General features: G+C 41.1%; 4 protein-coding genes across 30 annotated transcripts in view; all 4 read right to left on the reverse strand.

Moving 5' to 3' along the window:
• The window catches only part of LOC138211660 (protocadherin gamma-C5-like), a 284,193-nt gene that overhangs the window by 129,264 nt on the left and 131,546 nt on the right, over positions 1 to 23,383 (reverse strand). For 2 of the 27 annotated variants that reach the window (XM_069171683.1, XM_069171652.1), the window contains exon 1: positions 6,259 to 8,685. The exons of 24 other annotated variants lie outside the window; for them this stretch is intronic. In XM_069171683.1, the coding sequence (XP_069027784.1) occupies positions 6,259 to 8,673 (2,415 nt within the window). In that variant the 5' untranslated portion in view covers positions 8,674 to 8,685. Of the gene's footprint in view, positions 1 to 6,258; positions 8,686 to 17,267; positions 19,799 to 23,383 lie in introns of those variants that run through there. One more of the 27 variants, XM_069171646.1, reaches the window with a different exon arrangement.
• Positions 2,498 to 5,294, reverse strand: LOC138211216 (protocadherin beta-15-like). The gene has a single exon (XM_069170947.1). The coding sequence runs from the start codon at positions 5,095 to 5,097 to the stop codon at positions 2,512 to 2,514; it is 2,586 nt and encodes an 861-aa protein (XP_069027048.1). The 5' UTR covers positions 5,098 to 5,294; the 3' UTR covers positions 2,498 to 2,511.
• LOC138211526 (protocadherin gamma-A4-like) lies at positions 9,831 to 12,396 on the reverse strand. Its single transcript, XM_069171483.1, has one exon. The coding sequence runs from the start codon at positions 12,255 to 12,257 to the stop codon at positions 9,831 to 9,833; it is 2,427 nt and encodes an 808-aa protein (XP_069027584.1). The 5' UTR covers positions 12,258 to 12,396.
• On the reverse strand, positions 20,229 to 23,204 carry LOC138211527 (protocadherin gamma-A4-like). Its single transcript, XM_069171484.1, has 2 exons — positions 20,685 to 23,204; positions 20,229 to 20,240 (listed from the first exon to the last, which is right to left on the reverse strand). Exons 1-2 carry the CDS (start codon positions 23,100 to 23,102, stop codon positions 20,229 to 20,231), a joined length of 2,430 nt encoding a protein of 809 aa, XP_069027585.1. The 5' UTR covers positions 23,103 to 23,204.

The raw sequence follows: 23,383 nt of genomic DNA on the forward strand, positions 1-23,383 counted from the left end.
GAGGGGGGTTGTCGTTCTGGTCCTGGATCAGGATTTTCACAGTCACGTTGCTACTGAGTGGAGGAGAGCCTCCATCCTGCGCTTTGACAGCAAAAATGAGGTGTTTGATTTGCTCGAAATCAAATGAACGCCCTGCGTGTACAATTCCACTTTCTGCATTTACAGAAACATATTCAGAAATTGGGGACCCACCGATGTTAGTGTCCTCCAGAATATAAGATATGCGGGCGTTTTGGTTCTCGTCGGGATCTTTAGCCCTGAGCGTGAGAACAGAAATACCTGGCGAGTTATTCTCTGGAATAAAGCTATTGTAAACACTTTGTGAAAAAGCTGGAGCGTTATCATTCACATCAGAGACCTTTAAATGAAAGGTTCTTTTTGTTGAGAGAGGAGGCATTCCTGCATCTGTTGCAACAACAGTGATGTTATAGTCTGAAACACTTTCACGATCTAGTACAGTATCTGTTACTAAAGTATAGTAATTCCTTAAATTGGATTTAATCTTGAAAGGTGCATTTTGTTCTATTCTACAATTTACTTGTCCGTTGTCAGCTGAATCAAGGTCTTTTACATTGATGATGCCAATAGTTGTTCCAGGAGGAGAGTCCTCTGACACAGGACTAGTGAATGACATGACACTTATGATGGGGGCGTTGTCATTAACATCAGCTACTTCAATTATCACTTTGCTAAAATCTGTCAAACCTCCTTGATCTTTTGCCTGAATTCTAAGTTCGTATTTTTTATCTTTTTCATAATCAATAGAACTTGTTGTTAAAATGATACCAGTTTTTTCATCAATCATGAACAAATCACTAAGACCACTGTTGAGATCTGAAAATTGATACGTTACAATACTATTTGACCCGAAATCTGCGTCACTGGCATTAACAGTGGTGACGTAGGTGTCTCTGGGGGAATTTTCAGTCACCGTGGCTTTGTAGACAGATTGATTAAATACAGGTGCATTATCATTATTATCAAGAACCGTAATTTCTATATTTACTGTACCAGACCTCTGCGGAGTTCCGCCGTCTACAGCTATTAGCTTTAGAGACAGATGAGGATTCGTCTCTCTGTCTAAAAGCTTCTGAAGCACCATCTCTGCGTACTTCTTTCCATCTGCATTCGAGTTTTGTTTAAGAACGAAATTCTCATTCTCGGTCAAGAAATATTCTCGGAGTCCATTAACACCAACATCTTGGTCTTCTGCACTCGTTAATGGAAAACGAGCTCCTGTATTAGCTGATTCACTGATTTCAAAATGAATGCTATTTCTTTTAAAGGTGGGCGAATGGTCATTTATATCAGTGATTTCAACTGTAATTTGATGCAACTCCATAGGATTTTCTAAAATCACCTCGAAGCTGAAACTACACGGCGTTGTGTCTCCGCAAAGCTGCTCCCGGTCTATTCTCTCATTCACCACTAAAATCCCTTTGTCTGTCTTCAGCTCGGTGTACTGGATGCTGTCTCCGGTCACGATACGGGCCCGACCAGAACGGAGCCGTTTCAGATCCAAACCAAGGTCCTGTGCTACATTACCGATTAAGGAGCCCTTCTTCATTTCCTCTGGGATTGAATATCGGATATGTCCGGACACCATATGATTGACGTAAAAAAGGAGGAAGAGAACCTGCCAGTTCTGTCCGCAGCCAAAACGCCATTTTACGCAGCGGGTGTTGGGGAGTATTCCACATGCCATTGCGAAAGAAAAACGATCCAAACACGATACTTATTCCAGAAAACACAGTGAACGTACCGCTAAAAAATAAATGCTTTTGTTTTTTCAATGTACTGTAACTGAATGGAGATATCTGTAGTCTTCGAACGTCAGTCAGTAAAATGCTCACTCCCTCCTTTTCTTTCATAGGCCACGGTGTTAAGGGAGGGGACTGTGTGATAATGTGATAAACAATATGTTGGATTGACCAACAGCGTCCCTTACAGTCCAGAATCAGTAATAATATATGGAAGTGGAGTACTTTTGGAAAGTAATATATTTTTGAATATATTTAATATAATCAACACACTCCCAAAATAATGTTAAACCATATCTAGCAGAAATACTGCAAAGACAAAATAATCAAACACTGATTTTAGTGACATGCTTCTGTGTAAATAACTCTCAAATCTGTGAATAAGAACTGCATCACAGGACACTTCAGAAAAAATAAGTAAAATCATGGTTCAGTCAAGCGTTAAGAAATAAAATACGAACAGATTATTGAAACACCTGTAGATAATCATGAATGGGAGCAATGAGAAGACTATGTTTATTAAACACTAAGATATATAGTCTTGTATTTCACACGACCAACATTGGATGGATGCATATTAAGACACTGCAAGTGACCACGATGTTGAAACACACTCATGATGTTTTTTAAAAAAAACAATGACATTCTTGGTCACTGTTTACACAAAATATGACAAAGCAATGTCGGAATGAAATAATAAAACACCCTGTTAACGACCAACAATAAAAAGTAAAACAAATTTCTTGAAGTTCTAAATATAAACAGAAGATGCAGTAATAATAGATACACAGTAAGATGCTGTCCATGGTGCTGAAAATGACAACAGAGCCTTGAAAATGTCCTTTTCAGTGAACCCAAAAATATGAAGAAAGAGGGAGACAAAGATAGAAAAGCAAAGCAATATCTCCCAACTAACCTCTAGAGGAGAGTGTGGTTCATCCAGGATGTTCTTCTCACTCTGTATCCGCTGCATCGTCGCTGTAGAACTGGGGTCCATTATCAGCACGTTCTGACTACCAGCTCTCCCGAACTTACAGTCACTCTTTCTGGAGTCAGTTGTCTTGCACACCTCGTAATTGTACACGTGTTGGAGAGTCCCTGTCCCCAAAGTGTCTGAGTAACGTGGTGGATAATATGGAATCACAGGGAGGTTGGAGTGATACAGGATGCGAGATTGTCTCCATCTGTAGATCTTCACTGATATAATAACCACCAAACAAGTGATGAAGAGGAAGGAAACTACAGCCAGAGCCAGCACTAAGTAAAAAGTCAGGTTATCGTTGTATTCCTTGTCATGTGTAAAGTCAGTGAACTCCGACAGCACTTCAGGGAAGCTGTCCGCCACCGCCACGTTAACAATGACTGTAGCTGAACGAGAGGGCTGCCCGTTGTCCTCCACGATAACGGTCAGTCTTTGTTTAACAGCATCTTTATCATTAACTTGGCGGATAGTTCTGATTTCTCCATTCTGTAAGCCCACTTCAAACAGCGCCCTGTCTGTGGCTTTCTGCAGTTTATAGGAGAGCCAGGCATTCTGTCCAGAGTCCACATCAACAGCCACCACTTTAGTCACCAGATAGCCCACATCTGCTGAACGAGGCACCATTTCAGCCACCACAGAGCCACCAGTCTGGACCGGATACAGAACCTGAGGGGGGTTGTCGTTCTGGTCCTGGACTATTATCCTAACTGTAGCCACCGAACTCAGAGGAGGAGATCCAGCATCGCGAGCAGTCACGTTGAATTCAAACCACTTGATCTGCTCATAATCAAGCGATCTCACTGCATGAATGACACCATTATCTGAATTTATGGACACTAACGACGACACTGCAACCCCATTAATCTCTTTTTCCTCCAGAAAATAAGAAACCCGGGCGTTTTGGCCCCAGTCCGCATCACTAGCACTGAGTGTAAACACAGAAAATCCAGGAGAGTTGTTCTCTGGTACAGTCTTACTGTATTCTGATTTATCAAATCTGGGTGGGCTGTCATTCACATCAGAAATTTTTACATTGATGTTTTTACTGCTAGACAGAGGCGGGGAGCCATGGTCAGACACAGTTATGGTGATATCATGTTCAGGGATACTCTCTCTGTCTAAGAAGCTCTCAGTCACTATGGCGTAGTATCCCGTTAATGAAGACTCTATTTTGAAAGGTACGTCAGAGTTAATGGAGCACTTAACAACACCGTTACCATCAGAGTCTTCATCATCGACGTTAACAACAGCTATAGTTGTACCTGGGGGAGAATCTTCAGATATCGAGTTGGAAAATGACATGAGCTGTATTGTAGGGATGTTGTCATTCTCGTCAATTATTTGAACAATAACTTTGCACGTGTCAGCATATCCTCCGTGGTCACTAGCCTGAACATTTAGTTGATAAGTCTTAGATTTTTCAAAGTCAAGTTTACCTGCAACTTTAATCTCTCCTGTTTTGACATTTACTTCAAAAAGCTGCTTCGCTTCTTTGGCAACATGAGCTATAGAAAAAGTTACCTCCCCGTTGATCCCTTTGTCCGCATCATTTGCGCTAACAGTGGTTATCACTGTTCCTTCAGGAGAATTTTCTTTGACATCTGCTTTATAAACAGGCTGGCTGCACACTGGCGCATTATCGTTAGCATCTAGCACAGTTATACGAATACGCACTGTCCCTGATCTATGTGGCTCACCGCCATCTGAAGCAATCAGTACGAGAGTGTGAGTCTCCTCTTTCTCTCGGTCTAACGGGGTTTGTAGAACCATTTCGATAAATCTGCCTCCATCTGGTTGGCTCTGTACTTCTAATTTGAAGTTATCTAAAGGTTTCAGAACGTATTTTTGAATATCATTAATTCCAACATCAGGGTCGTCTGCACTCTCCAATGAGAAGCGCGTGCCCGAAGCAACACTCTCAGCAATTTTCAAGTGGATTTCCTCCTTTGGGAAGGACGGGCTGTTATCATTTATGTCTATTACCTCCACTGTCACCCGATAAAGCTGGATTGGATTTTCTAGAATGACCTCGAAGCTGAAGCTACAGGGCGTCGTCTTTCCACACAGTTCTTCTCGGTCGATGCGCTCTTTAATAACAAGGGTGCCTTTGTCTCGGTTTAAATCCACATACTGTCGGCTTCCTTTTGTAATAATACGAGCTTTACCTGATATGAGCCTCGCCACATCCAAGCCTAAATCTCTGGCAATATTTCCAACATCAAACCCTTCGGCCTGCTCCTCCGGTACGGAATACCGAGCCTGACCAGTCACCGAGCTCAGCTTGAAAAGACAAAGAATGACAACAAGAGCTTGCCATTGGCCTCTGGCAGCGATGATCCACACACGATCCATCATAAATCCAAAGGCGCAGTGATACTAGTCAATGCAAAACGGATGTTTAAAAAAAAAATCCATAAATTGAAAAAATATTGATATATTCAGCGAATAAAGTCCGAGAGGGATTCCACACTGAAATCTTTGACGGGACAGAGCGTCGTCTCACCAAGCAGTGAAACACTGAATGGATTTAAAGGGGTGGACCGCTGCACTGCCTGTTCAGACAACCAGTCAGTGGTGTATCAACAGCGGCACTTCGAGCCCATCCACGGTAATGTATGTCTTCACAGTATTGGGATACGTTTAAAAGTTGCATTCAAAAGCATGGTTTTCAAAAAAATAATGAGAAAAATTACCAATAAATATCAACATTAAAAAAACACTATGAATGAAGGCAATGCTAATAGTGATCAGGCTGTGTTATACAAAAGCATCGCAAGTGTCAGATAACAATGAAACCAAGTTACTTTCAAATTTCATTAAACTTTCTCTCCATTAAGATCACATTTGATACTTTGTAGTGAGACACTGATAAATATCTGAACATAAATTACAAAATAAACCAATGACAATGTTCAACAAAAAAGCAAAGATTTCTAAATAATAAATAATACTTTGTTTAAGGGAAAAAAAGACAGGAGGAATGGTATTTGTATTTCTGGTCCTTCTGTTTTCAGTTGTTGTATTATTAATATTTTTCCAATTAGAGCAACTATACAGTTCCTTTTTTAACTGTAACACAAAAGCTGTTTCCATATACAGATCTGTAAAATATTAATATAATCAGGGATTAACAAAATTTAAAGGAAACTTTAAAAAAATGTCAAACCCCCTTGTGATTGAGCTGTTAACTGTAACTGTAAAGGACCATCTTAAAATGTCTGCACAAATCAGCATAAAACAGCCGCCAGACTGCAGTTATTGTGGTTTTATCTTTAATATTAATTTTGACGTGTTTGTTAAAGATGTTTCCTAGTTTATTTTTAATGAAAAAAAATCATACATTTCCCTGAAAAACAAGTTGTTACGAAAGTTTTTTAAACTCTGCCATTTTAGCACCACAGACAGCAACAGAAAGTCAATACTGACAGATTTTGACTTAACTCTCAGCACTTTGAGATAGAAAAAAACAACAACAAGTTTAAGATAAAGAGATCAAAAGATTCAAATATCACTCACCAAAGTTGACATTTGAGAACAGTTGCCTGATAGTTGCTTTTCCACTTGCGTTGTATCAGTCCCAGCTCCATCCACACTCACTAAACTTTGACTCATCGGTTGCATATATTTTATGTCACTCTTCCTGGAGTCTGTCGTCCTGCACACCTCGTAATTGTACACGTGTTGGAGAGTTCCTGTCCCCAAAGTGTCCGAGTAACGTGGTGGATAATATGGAATCACAGGGAGGTTGGAGTGATACATGATGCGAGACTGTCTCCACCTGTAGATCTTCACTGATATAATAACCACTAAACACGTGATGAAGAGGAAGGAAACTACAGCCAGAGCCAGCACTAAGTAAAAAGTCAAGTTGTCGTTGTATTCCTTATCGTGTGCAAAGTCAGTGAACTCCGACAGCACTTCAGGGAAGCTGTCCGCCACCGCCACGTTAACAATGACTGTAACTGAACGAGAGGGCTGCCCGTTGTCCTCCACGATAACGGTCAGTCTTTGTTTCACAGCATCTTTATCAGTGACTTGGCGGATAGTTCTGATTTCTCCATTCTGTAAGCCCACTTCAAACAGCGCCCTGTCTGTGGCTTTCTGCAGTTTATAGGAGAGCCAGGCATTCTGTCCAGAGTCCACATCAACAGCCACCACTTTAGTCACCAGATAGCCCACATCTGCTGAACGAGGCACCATTTCAGCCACCACAGAGCCACCAGTCTGGACCGGGTACAGAACCTGAGGGGGGTTGTCGTTCTGGTCCTGGACTATTATCCTAACTGTAGCCACCGAACTCAGAGGAGGAGATCCAGCATCGCGAGCAGTCACGTTGAATTCAAACCACTTGATCTGCTCATAATCAAGCGATCTCACTGCATGAATGACACCATTATCTGAATTTATGGACACTAACGACGACACTGCAACCCCATTAATCTCTTTTTCCTCCAGAAAATAAGAAACCCGGGCGTTTTGGCCCCAGTCCGCATCACTAGCACTGAGTGTAAACACAGAAAATCCAGGAGAGTTGTTCTCTGGTACAGTCTTACTGTATTCTGATTTATCAAATCTGGGTGGGCTGTCATTCACATCAGAAATTTTTACATTGATGTTTTTACTGCTAGACAGAGGCGGGGAGCCATGGTCAGACACAGTTATGGTGATATCATGTTCAGGGATACTCTCTCTGTCTAAGAAGCTCTCAGTCACTATGGCGTAGTATCCCGTTAATGAAGACTCTATTTTGAAAGGTACGTCAGAGTTAATGGAGCACTTAACAACACCGTTACCATCAGAGTCTTCATCATCGACGTTAACAACAGCTATAGTTGTACCTGGGGGAGAATCTTCAGATATCGAGTTGGAAAATGACATGAGCTGTATTGTAGGGACGTTGTCATTCTCGTCAATTATTTGAACAATAACTTTGCACGTGTCAGCATATCCTCCGTGGTCACTAGCCTGAACATTTAGTTGATAAGTCTTAGATTTTTCAAAGTCAAGTTTACCTGCAACTTTAATATCTCCTGTTTTGACATTTACTTCAAAAAGCTGCTTCGCCTCTTTGGTGACATGAGGGATGGAAAATGTTATTTCCCCGTTGATCCCTTTGTCCGCGTCATTTGCGCTAACAGTGGTTATCACTGTTCCTTCAGGAGAATTTTCTTTGACATCTGCTTTATAAACAGGCTGGCTGCACACTGGCGCATTATCGTTAGCATCTAGCACAGTTATACGAATACGCACTGTCCCTGATCTATGTGGCTCACCGCCATCTGAAGCAATCAGTACGAGAGTGTGAGTCTCCTCTTTCTCTCGGTCTAACGGGGTTTGTAGAACCATTTCGATAAATCTGCCTCCATCTGGTTGGCTCTGTACTTCTAATTTGAAGTTATCTAAAGGTTTCAGAACGTATTTTTGAACATCATTAATTCCAACATCAGGGTCGTCTGCACTAACCAACGAGAAGCGCGTGCCCGAAGCAACACTCTCAGCAATTTTCAAGTGGATTTCCTCCTTTGGGAACGACGGGCTGTTATCATTTATGTCTATTACCTCCACTGTCACCCGATAAAGCTGGATTGGATTTTCTAGAATGACCTCGAAGCTGAAGCTACAGGGCGTCGTCTTTCCACACAGTTCTTCTCGGTCGATGCGCTCTTTAATAACAAGGGTGCCTTTGTCTCGGTTTAAATCCACATACTGTCGGCTTCCTTTTGTAATAATACGAGCTTTACCTGATATGAGCCTCGCCACATCCAAGCCTAAATCTCTGGCAATATTTCCAACAACAGACCCTTCGGCCTGCTCCTCCGGTACGGAATACCGAGCCTGACCAGTCACCGAGCTCAGCTTGAAAAGACAAAGAATGACAACCAGAGCTTGCCATTGGCCTCTGGCAGCGATGATCCACACACGATCCATCATAAATCCAAAGGCGCAGTGATACTAGTCAATGCAAAACCGATGCAAAAAAAAACAATAAAATCCATAAATTGAAAAGATATTGATATATTCAGCGAATAAAGTCCGAGAGGAATTCCACACTGAAATCTTTGACGGGACAGAGCGTCGTCTCACCAAGCAGTGAAACACTGAATGGATTTAAAGGGGTGGACCGCTGCACTGCCTGTTCAGACAACCAGTCAGTGGTGTATCAACAGCGGCACTTCGAGCCCATCCACGGTAATGTATGTCTTCACAGTATTGGGATACGTTTAAAAGTTGCATTTAAAAGCATGGTTTTCAAAATAATAATGAGAAAAATTACCAATAAATATCAACATAAAAAAACACTATGAATGAAGCCTATGCTCATATAGGGACCAGGCTGTGTTTAACAAAAGCATGTCAAGTGTAAGATGACAATGAAATCACGTTACTTCCAAATTTCATTCAACTTTCTTTCCGTTAAGATCATGTGAAACTTTGTAGTGAGACACTGATGAATATCTGAGCAAGAATTACAAAATAAACCAAAGTGAATGTTAATGAATGTTAAACAGAAAAGCAGAGATTTCAAAAGTAATAACTAATACTTTGTTTAAAGAGGAAAAGACAGGAGGAATGGTATTTGTATTTCTGGTCCTTCTGTTTTCAGTTGTTGTATTATTAATATTTTTCCAATTAGAGCAACTATACAGTTCCTTTTTTAACTGTAACACAAAAGCTGTTTCCATATACAGATCTGTAAAATATTAATATAATCAGGGATTAACAAAACTTAAAGGAAACTTAAAAAAAATGTCAAACCCCCTTGTGATTGAGCTGTTAACTGTAACTGTAAAGAACCATCTTAAAAATGTCTGCACAAATCAGCAGAAAACAGCCGCCAGACTAGTTATTGTGGTTTTATCTTTAATATTAATTTTGAGGTGTTTGTTAAAGATGTACTAGTTTATTTTTAATGAAAAAAATCATACATTTCCCTGAAAAACAAGTTGTTACGAAAGTTTTTTTAAACTCTGCCATTTCAGCACCACAGACAGCAACAGAAAGTCAATACTGACAGATTTTGACTTAAGTCTCAGCACTTTGAGATAGAAAAAAACAACAACAAGTTTAAGATGAAGAGATCAAAAGATTCAAATATCACTCACCAAAGTTGACATTTGAGAACAGTTGCCTGATAGTTGCTTTTCCACTTGCATTGTATCAGTCCCAGCTCCATCCACACTCACTAAACTTTGACTCATCGGTTGCATATATTTTATGTCACTCTTCCTGGAGTCTGTCGTCCTGCACACCTCGTAATTGTACACGTGTTGGAGAGTTCCTGTCCCCAAAGTGTCCGAGTAACGTGGTGGATAATATGGAATCACAGGGAGGTTGGAGTGATACATGATGCGAGACTGTCTCCACCTGTAGATCTTCACTGATATAATAACCACTAAACACGTGATGAAGAGGAAGGAAACTACAGCCAGAGCCAGCACTAAGTAAAAAGTCAGGTTATCGTTGTATTCCTTATCGTGTGTAAAGTCAGTGAACTCCGACAGCACTTCAGGGAAGCTGTCCGCCACCGCCACGTTAACAATGACTGTAGCTGAACGAGAGGGCTGCCCGTTGTCCTCCACTATAACGGTCAGTCTTTGTTTCACAGCATCTTTATCAGTGACTTGGCGGATAGTTCTGATTTCTCCATTCTGTAAGCCCACTTCAAACAGCGCCCTGTCTGTGGCTTTCTGCAGTTTATAGGAGAGCCAGGCATTCTGTCCAGAGTCCACATCAACAGCCACCACTTTAGTCACCAGATAGCCCACATCTGCTGAACGAGGCACCATTTCAGCCACCACAGAGCCACCAGTCTGGACCGGATACAGAACCTGAGGGGGGTTGTCGTTCTGGTCCTGGATTATGATTCTAACTGTAGCCACCGAACTCAGAGGAGGAGATCCAGCATCGCGAGCAGTCACGTTGAACTCAAACCACTTTATCTGCTCATAATCAAGCGATCTCACTGCATGAATGACACCACTATCTGAATTTATGGACACTAACGACGACACTGCAACCCCATTAATCTCTTTTTCCTCCAGAAAATAAGAAACCCGGGCGTTTTGGCCCCAGTCCGCATCACTAGCACTGAGTGTAAACACAGAAAATCCAGGAGAGTTGTTCTCTGGTACAGTCTTACTGTATTCTGATTTATCAAATCTGGGTGGGCTGTCATTCACATCAGAAATTTTTACATTGATGTTTTTACTGCTAGACAGAGGCGGGGAGCCATGGTCAGACACAGTTATGGTGATATCATGTTCAGGGATACTCTCTCTGTCTAAGAAGCTCTCAGTCACTATGGCGTAGTATCCAGTTAATGAAGACTCTATTTTGAAAGGTACGTCAGAGTTAATGGAGCACTTGACAACACCGTTACCATCAGAGTCTTCATCATCGACGTTAACAACAGCTATAGTTGTACCTGGGGGAGAATCTTCAGCTATCGAGTTGGAAAATGACATGAGCTGTATTGTAGGGACGTTGTCATTCTCGTCAATTATTTGAACAATAACTTTACATGTATCAGTAAATCCTCCGTGGTCACTAGCCTGAACGTTCAGTTGATAAGTCTTAGATTTTTCAAAGTCAAGTTTACCTGCAACTTTAATCTCTCCTGTTTTGACATTTACTTCAAAAAGCTGCTTCGCCTCTTTAGCGACATGAGGAAAAGAATACATCACTTCTCCATAGTGACCCTTATCTGCGTCATTTGCACTAACAGTGGTTACCACTGTTCCTTCAGGAGAATTTTCTTTGACATCTGCTTTATAAACAGGCTGGCTGCACACTGGCGCGTTATCGTTAGCATCTAGCACAGTTATACGAATACGCACTGTCCCTGATCTATGTGGCTCACCGCCATCTGAAGCAATCAGCACGAGAGTGTGAGTCTCCTCTTTCTCTCGGTCTAACGGGGTTTGTAGAACCATTTCGATAAATCTGCCTCCATCTGGTTGGCTCTGTACTTCTAATTTGAAGTTATCTAAAGGTTTCAGAACGTATTTTTGAATATCATTAATTCCAACATCAGGGTCGTCTGCACTAACCAAAGAGAAGCGCGTCCCTGATGCAGCATTTTCAACTATTTTCAAGTGGATTTCCTCCTTTGGGAACGACGGGCTGTTATCATTTATGTCTATTACCTCCACTGTCACCCGATAAAGCTGGATTGGATTTTCTAGAATGACCTCGAAGCTGAAGCTACAGGGCGTCGTCTTTCCACACAGTTCTTCTCGGTCGATGCGCTCTTTAATGACAAGGGTGCCTTTGTCTCGGTTTAAATCCACATACTGTCGGCTTCCTTTTGTAATAATACGAGCTTTACCTGATATGAGCCTCGCCACATCCAAGCCTAAATCTCTGGCAATATTTCCAACAACAAACCCTTCGGCCTGCTCCTCCGGTACGGAATACCGAGCCTGACCGGTCACCGAGCTCAGCTTGAAAAGACAAAGAATGACAACCAGAGCTTGCCATTGGCCTCTGGCAGCGATGATCCACACACGATCCATCAGAAATCCAAAGGCGCAGTGATGCTACTCAATGCAAAACAGATGTAAAAAAAAAAAAAATCCATAAATTGAAAAAATAATGGTATTTTTGAGCGAATAAAGTCCGAGAGGGATTCCACACTGAAATCCTTGACGGGCAGGAGCGCTGTCTCACCAAGCAGTAAAACACTGAATGGATTTAAAGGGGTGGACCGCTGCACTGCCTGTTCAGACAACTAGTCAGTGGTGTATCAACAGCGGCACTTAGAGCCCATCCACGGTAATGTACATATTAACATTATGTAAGTAAGTTTAAAAGTGTCATTCAAAATGTAAGGATAGCTTTCAGAATAATAATAATAAAAATGAACAATAAATATCAACATAAAAAAACACTATGAATGAAGCCTATGCTCATATAGGGACCAGGCTGTGTTTAACAAAAGCATCTCAAGTGTAAGATGACAATGAAATCACGTTACTTCCAAATTTCATTCAACTTTCTTTCCGTTAAGATCATGTGAAACTTTGTAGTGAGACACTGATGAATATCTGAGCAAGAATTACAAAATAAACCAAAGTGAATGTTAATGAATGTTAAACAGAAAAGCAGAGATTTCAAAAGTAATAACTAATACTTTGTTTAAAGAGGAAAAGACAGGAGGAATGGTATTTGTATTTCTGGTCCTTCTGTTTTCAGTTGTTGTATTGTTCATATTTTTCAAATTAGAGTAACTATACAGTTACTTTTTTTTTAACTGTAACACAAAAGCTATTTCCATATACAGTTCTGTAAAATATTAATCTAAACAGGGATCATAAAAACCTAAAAGAAACTTTAAAAAGTGTCGATGCCCTTTCTGATTGAGATGTCAACTGTAACTGCAAAGAATTATTTTAAAATATGTGGACAATTTAGCCACAAGTAAGACAAAAACAGCCGCCAGACGTTAGTTAGTGTTGTTTTATCTTTAATACTAATTTTGAGGTGTTTGTTAAAATTGTGCTAGTGTCTTTTTAGTAAAAGAAAACCATACATTTCCCTGAACAATAAGTCGTTACGAAAGTTTCTTTACATTTGACTGTTTCAGCACCATGGACAGCAACAGAAAGTCAACACTGATGGATTTGGACTTAATTCTCAGCACGTTGAGAGGAAAAAAACAACAACAATATAATAAAAATATAAAAAGATTAAAATTCCACTCACCAAAGTCGACATTTGAGAACAGTTGCCCGATAGTTGCTTTTCCACTTGCGTTATATCAGTCCCGGCTCCATCCACACTCACTAAACTTTGACTCATTGGTTGCATATATTTTATGTCACTCTTCCTGGAGTCTGTCGTCCTGCACACCTCGTAATTGTACACGTGTTGGAGAGTCCCTGTCCCCAAAGTGTCCGAGTAACGTGGTGGATAATATGGAATCACAGGGAGGTTGGAGTGACACATGATGCGAGACTGTCTCCATCTATAGATCTTCACTGATATAATAACCACTAGACACGTGATGAAGAGGAAAGAAACTACAGCCAGAGCCAGCACTAAGTAAAAAGTCAGGTTGTCGTTGTAATCCTTGTCGTGTGTAAAATCAGTGAACTCCGACAGCACTTCAGGGAAGCTGTCCGCCACCGCCACGTTAACAATGACTGTAGCTGAACGAGAGGGCTGCCCGTTGTCCTCCACTATAACGGTCAGTCTTTGTTTCACAGCATCTTTATCAGTGACTTGGCGGATAGTTCTGATTTCTCCATTCTGTAAAACCACTTCAAAGAGCGCCCTGTCTGTGGCTTTCTGCAGTTTATAGGAGAGCCAGGCATTCTGTCCAGAGTCCACATCAACAGCCACCACTTTAGTCACCAGATAGCCCACATCTGCTGAACGAGGCACCATTTCAGCCACCACAGAGCCACCAGTCTGGACCGGATACAGAACCTGAGGGGGGTTGTCGTTCTGGTCCTGAATCAGGATTTTTACAGACACGTTGCTGCTGAGTGGAGGAGAGCCTCCATCCTGTGCTTTGACAGTGAGGTCAAGTTCCTTGATTTGTTCATAATCAAACAAACGAACAGCATGTAAAACCCCAGTTTCAGAGTTTATGGACACATAGTTAGACACTGGAGTACCACCTATGTGTGTGTCCTCCAAGAAATAGGAAATCCTTGCGTTTTGATGCCAGTCAGAGTCTTTCGCACTGACAGTCATGATGGACATTCCAGGCGAATTATTCTCTATGATGTAGGCAGAATACGACTTCTTATCAAACAACGGGCTGTTATCGTTTACGTCAGAGACTCTAAGCTGCAATGTGACAGAGCTGGAAAGAGGAGGAGATCCTGAGTCTGTTGCTATTATTGTAATCTCATATTCAGAAGTAGTCTCTCTATCAAAATGCTGATCCACCACCAAATTATAGTAGTTTGTTAATGAGGACTGTATTTTGAAAGGAAGCTTTTTATCTATAGCACATTGTATATGTCCATTTTTCTCTGAATCAGCGTCTTTGACATTTATTACAGCTATTGTTGTGCCGAGAGAGGCATCTTCTGATATCATATTTGAAAATGACATAATATTAATTACTGGAACATTGTCATTGACGTCAATAATATCAATTATAACTTTGCTGGTCCCGGTCAAACCGCCTCGATCCCTTGCCTCCAACCTGAGCTCATATTTTTTCTCTTTTTCATAGTCTATAAGTCCAGCGACTGATATGATACCTGCGTTTTCATCGATACTAAATATGTCAACAGTGCTGCCTTTTATTTTCGAAAAGCTGAAAATGACTTCCCCGTTGGTGCCAATATCTGCATCAGTAGCGTTGGCTGTTGTAATGTACGTCCCCTTTGACGCATTTTCCACAACTACAGCTCTGTAAACTGACTGGTTAAATACAGGGGCATTGTCGTTTGCATCTAAAACTGACACATTTATATTCACCGTACCAGATCTCTGTGGATTTCCACCGTCTACAGCAATCACTTTCAGATGAAGACTAGGGTGTTCCTCTCTGTCTAATGGCTTCTGGAGCACCAATTCAGCGTATTTACTGCCGTCTGGATTCGCATGCTGTTTCAGAATGAAATAATTATTAGGAGATAGAATGTAATTTTGTAATGCGTTTAGTCCAACGTCAGGATCAACTGCGCTATCAACCGGAAATTTTGCTCCAATTGTAGCAGATTCGCTCATTTCAAACTGAATGTCATTATTTGGAAAGAAGGGGGAATTATCATTTATATCTAAAATTTCGACAGTGACACGATGAAGTTCTATTGGATTTTCTAATATTATTTCGAAGCTGAGGCTGCAAGGTGTCACGTCTCCGCAAAGCTGCTCTCGGTCTATTCTCTCATTCACGACGAGAGTCCCTTTGTCTGTCTTCAGTTCGATGTACTGGATGTTTTCTCCGCTCACGATACGGGCACGGCCCGAACGGAGCCTTTTCAGATCCAGGCCGAGGTCTTGGGCTACATTGCCAATCACAGACCCTCTTTTCATCTCCTCTGGGATGGAATAACGAATCTGGCCAGCCACTCGATCACCCACAAAAGTCAGCAAAATCAGAAATCCCACGCCCCGTCGTAATATACAAAATAATCGCCATCTTACATTTCTGGGGTTGAGTTGGCTTCGGTTTGCCATATTACAGACAATAAATCTTGAAAAATGATGCGTCCCCAGTAGTAGAAAATTAATACGATCTTATAGTCCACCGCAAAATGTACAGTTTAAGATAATAAAGTGGTCCTGGTATAATCCAAAGAAAACTGAATCCCTTCTTCACGCCCGGTTCTCCCACGAACTACAGTACCTCCCCTGTTATGCTTAAGTAGCTACCACAGTGAGGGAGGGAAAGCTCTCTCCAAACACTAATATTGTTTTGCTGACCAACAGCGTCACTTAGAGTCCAACAACCTGAACGTCTTACAAATGACTTAGAGGGCAAGCATTTACCGCTTTTTCGTATACTGAGCTACTGTTCACACGTTGCGTTATATTGAATAGATGGAGTCAACTGACACTTGAACCAACAGTTGAAAATATAACAAAAACTGCAATGATGACTTGAAATGTAGTGCTGTCAGAAATATTAAATCGGATCCAAAAGGCAATAGTGGCTGTAATATGTGGTAAGATTTATGTCTGTGGTACTGTAAACATAAGCCTCAAGATTAACTTAAAGTTAAGATGGAAGGTGTGGCAGGTTAATTTTAATACAGAGCTGGCTTAATGCAAAACAAAATTTAGTCATGAACTTTGTCGGCTATATGCTGAAAAAACACCATTAGTTTCTGAACAAAGAACGTGTGCTGGATATTAAATAAACCATTTGATGACTGGTGTATATAGCCCTATAATACAGGTTTTGTCCTACAGCTCCTAATCAGTTTAAATATTTCATCCATGCCATACATCTTGCCTATTTATCATTTTAGATACAGAAAAAGCTGGCAGTTGATAATGTGTATATATATATATATATATATATATGTATAAAATATGTTATATATATATATTATATATTTTATTTTATATATATAATATATGTATATTATATACAATAAAAATTAAAAAAAATATATATGTATTTTATAGATGTATCATTTTAGATACAGAAAAAGCTGGCAGTTGATATTGATATACATGTATGTATAAAATATGATATTTATATATATATATTATATATTTTATTTTATATATATAATATATATAAATATAAAAATATATCTATGTTTTATACATACATTATATATATATACATTATATATATATATATATATATATCAACTGCTAGCTTTTTCTGTATCTAAAATGATAAATAGGCAAGATATATGGCATGGATGAAATATTTAAACTGATTAGGAGATGTAGGACAAAACCTGTATTATAGGGCTATAAACACCAGTGATCAAATATATAGATATATATCTATATATTTGAATCTATATGAGAATCTATTTGAATTTGTGGGGGAAGAGACCATGGGATTGTATGTTGGAGATGAGTGACTAAATCTAACTAACCTCTGGAGGAGAGTGTGGTTCATCCAGGATGTTCTTCTCACTCTGTATCCGCTGCATCGTCGCTGTAGAACTGGGGTCCATTATCAGCACGTTCTGACTACCAGCTCTGCCGAATTTACAGTCACTCTTTCTGGAGTCTGTCGTCCTGCACACCTCGTAATTGTACACGTGTTGGAGAGTCCCTGTCCCCAAAGTGTCCGAGTAACGTGGTGGATAATATGGAATCACAGGGAGGTTGGAGTGATACATGATGCGAGACTGTCTCCATCTGTAGATCTTCACTGATATAATAACCACTAAACACGTGATGAAGAGGAAGGAAACTACAGCCAGAGCCAGCACTAAGTAAAAAGTCAGGTTGTCGTTGTACTCCTTGTCTTGTGTAAAGTCAGTGAACTCCGACAGCACTTCAGGGAAGCTGTCCGCCACCGCCACGTTAACAATGACTGTAGCTGAACGAGAGGGCTGCCCGTTGTCCTCCACTATAACGGTCAGTCTTTGTTTCACAGCATCTTTATCAGTGACTTGGCGGATAGTTCTGATTTCTCCATTCTGTAAGCCCACTTCAAACAACGCCCTGTCTGTGGCTTTCTGCAGTTTATAGGAGAGCCAGGCATTCTGTCCAGAGTCCACATCAACAGCCACCACTTTAGTCACCAGATAGCCCACATCTGCTGAACGAGGCACCATTTCAGCCACCACAGAGCCACCAGTCTGGACCGGGTACAGAACCTGAGGGGGGTTGTCGTTCTGGTCCTGGATCAGGACTTTCACAGTCACGTTGCTACTGAGTGGAGGAGAGCCTCCATCCTGCGCTTTGATAACGAATACCAGTTGTTTGATTTGCTCGAAATCAAATGAACGCACTGCGTGCACAACTCCGCTTTCTGCATTGACAGAAACATATTCAGAAATTGGGGACCCACCGATGTTAGCGTCCTCCAGAATATAAGATATGCGGGAGTTTTGGTTCTCGTCGGGATCTTTAGCCCTGAGCGTGAGAACAGAAATACCTGGTGAGTTATTCTCTGGGATAAAGCTATTGTAAACACTTTGTGAAAAAGCTGGAGCGTTATCATTCACATCAGAGACCTTCAAATGAAAGGTTCTTTTTGTTGAGAGAGGAGGCATTCCTGCATCTGTCGCAACAACAGTGATGTTATAGTCTGAAACACTTTCACGATCGAGTACAGTATCTGTTACTAAAGTATAATAATTCCTTAAATTGGATTTAATCTTGAAAGGTGCATTTTGTTCTATTCTGCAATTTACTTGTCCGTTATCACCTGAATCGAGGTCTTTTACATTGATGATGCCAATAGTTGTTCCAGGAGGAGAGTCCTCTGACACAGGACTAGTGAATGACATGACACTTATGGTGGGGGCGTTGTCATTAACATCAGCTACTTCAATTATCACTTTGCTTAAATCTGTTAAACCTCCTTGATCTTTTGCCTGAATTCTAAGTTCGTATTTTTTATCTTTTTCATAATCAATAGAACCTGTTGTTAAAATGATACCAGTTTTGTCCTCAATCATAAACAAATCACTAAGACCACTGTTGAGATCTGAAAATTGATACGTTACAATACTATTTGTCCCGAAATCTGCGTCACTGGCATTAACAGTGGTGACGTAGGTATCTCTGGGAGAATTTTCAGTCACCGTAGCTTTGTAGACAGATTGATTAAATACAGGTGCATTGTCGTTGATATCAAGAACAGTGATGTCTATATTTACTGTACCAGACCTCTGCGGAGTTCCGCCGTCTACAGCTATTAGCTTTAGAGACAGATGAGGATTCGTCTCTCTGTCTAAAGGCTTCTGAAGCACCATCTCTGCGTACTTCTTTCCATCTGCATTCGAGTTTTGTTTAAGAACGAAATTCTCATTCTCGGTCAAGAAATATTCTCGGAGTCCACTAACACCAACATCTTGGTCTTCTGCACTCGTTAATGGAAAACGAGCTCCTGTATTAGCTGATTCACTGATTTCAAAATGAATGCTATTTCTTTTAAAGGTGGGCGAATGGTCATTTATGTCTGTGATTTCAACTGTAATTTGATGCAACTCCATAGGATTTTCTAAAATCACCTCGAAGCTGAAACTACACGGCGTTGTGTCTCCGCAAAGCTGCTCCCGATCTATTCTCTCATTCACCACTAAAATCCCTTTGTCTGTCTTCAGCTCGGTGTACTGGATGCTGTCTCCGGTCACGATACGGGCCCGACCAGAACGGAGCCGTTTCAGATCCAAACCAAGGTCCTGTGCTACATTACCGATTAAGGAGCCCTTCTTCATTTCCTCTGGGATTGAATATCGGATATGTCCGGACACCATATGATTGACGTAAAAAAGGAGGAAGAGAACCTGCCAGTTCTGTCCGCAGCCAAAACGCCATTTTACGCAGCGGGTGTTGGGGAGTATTCCACATGCCATTGCGAAAGAAAAACGATCCAAGCACGATACTTATTCCAGAAAACGCAGTGAACGTACCGCTAAAAATAAATGCTTTTGTTTTTTCAATTTACTGTAACTGAATGGAGATATCTGTAGTCTTCGAACGTCAGTCAGTAAAATGCTCACTCCCTCCTTTTCTTTCATAGGCCACGGTGTTAAGGGAGGGGACTGTGTGATAATGTGATAAACAATATGTTGGATTGACCAACAGCGTCCCTTACAGTCCAGAATCAGTAATAATATATGGAAGTGTAGAAGTACTTTTGGAAAGTATTATATCTTTGATTATATTTAATATCATCAAAACACTCCCAAAACAATTTTAAACCATATCTAATAGAAATACTGACATTACAAAAATAATCAAACACTGATTTTAGTGACATGCTTTTGTGTAAATAACTTTAAAATCTGTGAATAAGAACAGCATCACAGGACACTTCAGAAAAAATAAGTAAAATCATGGTTCAGTCAAGCGTTAAGAAATAAATTGCAAACAGATTATTGAAACATCTGTAGATAATCATGAATGGGAGCAATGAGAAGACTATGTTTGATAAACACTAAGATAGAGTCTTGTATGTCACACTACCAACAGTGGATGGATGCATATTAAGACACTGCAAGTGACCACGATGTTGAAGCACACTCATGATGTTTAACCCCCCCCCCCCCTCCCCCGACATTCTTGGTCCCTGTTTACACAAAATATGACAAAGCAATATCGGAATGAAATAATAAAACACCCTATTACCGACCAACAATAAAAAGTAATACAAGTTTTTTGAAGTTCTGAATATAAACACAAAATGCAGTAATAATAGATACAAAGTAAGATGCTGTCCATGGTGCTGAAAATGACAACAGAGCTTTGAAAATGTCCTTTTCAGTGGACCCAAAAATATGAAGAAAGAGGGAGACAAAGATAGAAAAGCAAAGCAATATCTCCCAACTAACCTCTAGAGGAGAGTGTGGTTCATCCAGGATGTTCTTCTCACTCTGTATCTGCTGCATCGTCGCTGTAGAACTGGGGTCCATTATCAGCACGTTCTGACTACCGGCTCTGCCGAACTTACAGTCACTCTTTCTGGAGTCAGTCGTCCTGCACACTTCGTAATTGTACACGTGTTGGAGAGTCCCTGTCCCCAAAGTGTCCGAGTAACGTGGTGGATAATATGGAATCACAGGGAGGTTGGAGTGATACATGATGCGAGACTGTCTCCATCTGTAGATCTTCACTGATATAATAACCACTAAACACGTGATGAATAGGAAAAAAACTACAGCCAGAGCCAGCACTAAGTAAAAAGTCAGGTTGTCGTTGTACTCCTTGTCTTGTGTAAAGTCAGTGAACTCCGACAGCACTTCAGGGAAGCTGTCCGCCACCGCCACGTTAACAATGACTGTAGCTGAACGAGAGGGCTGCCCGTTGTCCTCCACTATAACGGTCAGTCTTTGTTTCACAGCATCTTTATCAGTGACTTGGCGGATAGTTCTGATTTCTCCATTCTGTAAGCCCACTTCAAACAGCGCCCTGTCTGTGGCTTTCTGCAGTTTATAGGAGAGCCAGGCATTCTGTCCAGAGTCCACATCAACAGCCACCACTTTAGTCACCAGATAGCCCACATCTGCTGAACGAGGCACCATTTCAGCCACCACAGAGCCACCAGTCTGGACCGGGTACAGAACCTGAGGGGGGTTGTCGTTCTGGTCCTGGACTATTATTCTAACTGTAGCCACCGAACTCAGAGGAGGAGATCCAGCATCGCGAGCAGTCACGTTGAATTCAAACCACTTGATCTGCTCATAATCAAGCGATCTCACTGCATGAATGACACCATTATCTGAATTTATGGACACTAACGACGACACTGCAACCCCATTAATCTCTTTTTCCTCCAGAAAATAAGAAACCCGGGCGTTTTGGCCCCAGTCCGCATCACTAGCACTGAGTGTAAACACAGAAAATCCAGGAGAGTTGTTCTCTGGTACAGTCTTACTGTATTCTGATTTATCAAATCTGGGTGGGCTGTCATTCACATCAGAAATTTTTACATTGATGTTTTTACTGCTAGACAGAGGCGGGGAGCCATGGTCAGACACAGTTATGGTGATATCATGTTCAGGGATACTCTCTCTGTCTAAGAAGCTCTCAGTCACTATGGCGTAGTATCCCGTTAATGAAGACTCTATTTTGAAAGGTACGTCAGAGTTAATGGAACACTTGACAACACCGTTACCATCAGAGTCTTCATCATCGACGTTAACAACAGCTATAGTTGTACCTGGGGGAGAATCTTCAGATATCGAGTTGGAAAATGACATGAGCTGTATTGTAGGGACGTTGTCATTCTCGTCAATTATTTGAACAATAACTTTACATGTATCAGTAAATCCTCCGTGGTCACTAGCCTGAACATTTAGTTGATAAGTCTTAGATTTTTCAAAGTCAAGTTTACCTGCAACTTTAATCTCTCCTGTTTTGACATTTACTTCAAAAAGCTGCTTCGCCTGTTTGGCAACATGAGCTATAGAAAAAGTTACCTCCCCGTTGATCCCTTTGTCCGCATCATTTGCGCTAACAGTGGTTATCACTGTTCCTTCAGGAGAATTTTCTTTGACATCTGCTTTATAAACAGGCTGGCTGCACACTGGCGCATTATCGTTAGCATCTAGCACAGTTATACGAATACGCACTGTCCCTGATCTACGTGGCTCACCGCCATCTGAAGCAATCAGCACGAGAGTGTGAGTCTCCTCTTTCTCTCGGTCTAACGGGGTTTGTAGAACCATTTCGATAAATCTGCCTCCATCTGGTTGGCTCTGTACTTCTAATTTGAAGTTATCTAAAGGTTTCAGAACGTATTTTTGAATATCATTAATTCCAACATCAGGGTCGTCTGCACTCTCCAATGAGAAGCGCGTCCCTGATGCAGCATTTTCAGCAATTTTCAAGTGGATTTCCTCCTTTGGGAACGACGGGCTGTTATCATTTATGTCTATTACCTCCACTGTCACCCGATAAAGCTGGATTGGATTTTCTAGAATGACCTCGAAGCTGAAGCTACAGGGCGTCGTCTTTCCACACAGTTCTTCTCGGTCGATGCGCTCTTTAATAACAAGGGTGCCTTTGTCTCGGTTTAAATCCACATACTGTCGGCTTCCTTTTGTAATAATACGAGCTTTACATGATATGAGCCTCGCCACATCCAAGCCTAAATCTCTGGCAATATTTCCAACAACAGACCCTTCGGCCTGCTCCTCCGGTACGGAATACCGAGCCTGAGCAGTCACCGAGCTCAGCTTGAAAAGACAAAGAATGACAACCAGTGCTGGCCATCGGCCTCTGGCAGCGATTATCCACACACGATCCATCAGAAATCCAAAGGCGCAGTGATGCTACTCAATGCAAAACCGATGCAAAAAAAAAATAAAATCCATAAATTGAAAAGATATTGATATATTCAGCGAATAAAGTCCGAGAGGAATTCCACACTGAAATCCTTGACAGGCCAGAGCGCCGTATCACCAAGCAGTGAAACACTGAATGGATTTAAAGGGGTGGACCGCTGCACTGCCTGTTCAGACAACTAGTCTGTGGTGTACCAACAGCGGCAATTCGAGCCCATCCACGGTAATGTATGTCTTCACAGTAT

This window comes from Embiotoca jacksoni, unplaced genomic scaffold (assembly GCF_022577435.1).
Source record: "Embiotoca jacksoni isolate LCO1_2020_lvr unplaced genomic scaffold, fEmbJac1.0.p SCAF_5, whole genome shotgun sequence".
Lineage (NCBI taxonomy): Eukaryota > Metazoa > Chordata > Actinopteri > Embiotocidae > Embiotoca > Embiotoca jacksoni.

Coding starts and splice junctions, on each gene's coding strand:
- LOC138211216 (XM_069170947.1), bottom strand. CDS start 5,097: ATGATGGATCGTGTGTGGATCATCGCTGCCAGAGGCCAATGGCAAGCT.
- LOC138211526 (XM_069171483.1), bottom strand. CDS start 12,257: ATGGATCGTGTGTGGATCATCGCTGCCAGAGGCCAATGGCAAGCTCTG.
- LOC138211527 (XM_069171484.1), bottom strand. CDS start 23,102: ATGGATCGTGTGTGGATAATCGCTGCCAGAGGCCGATGGCCAGCACTG.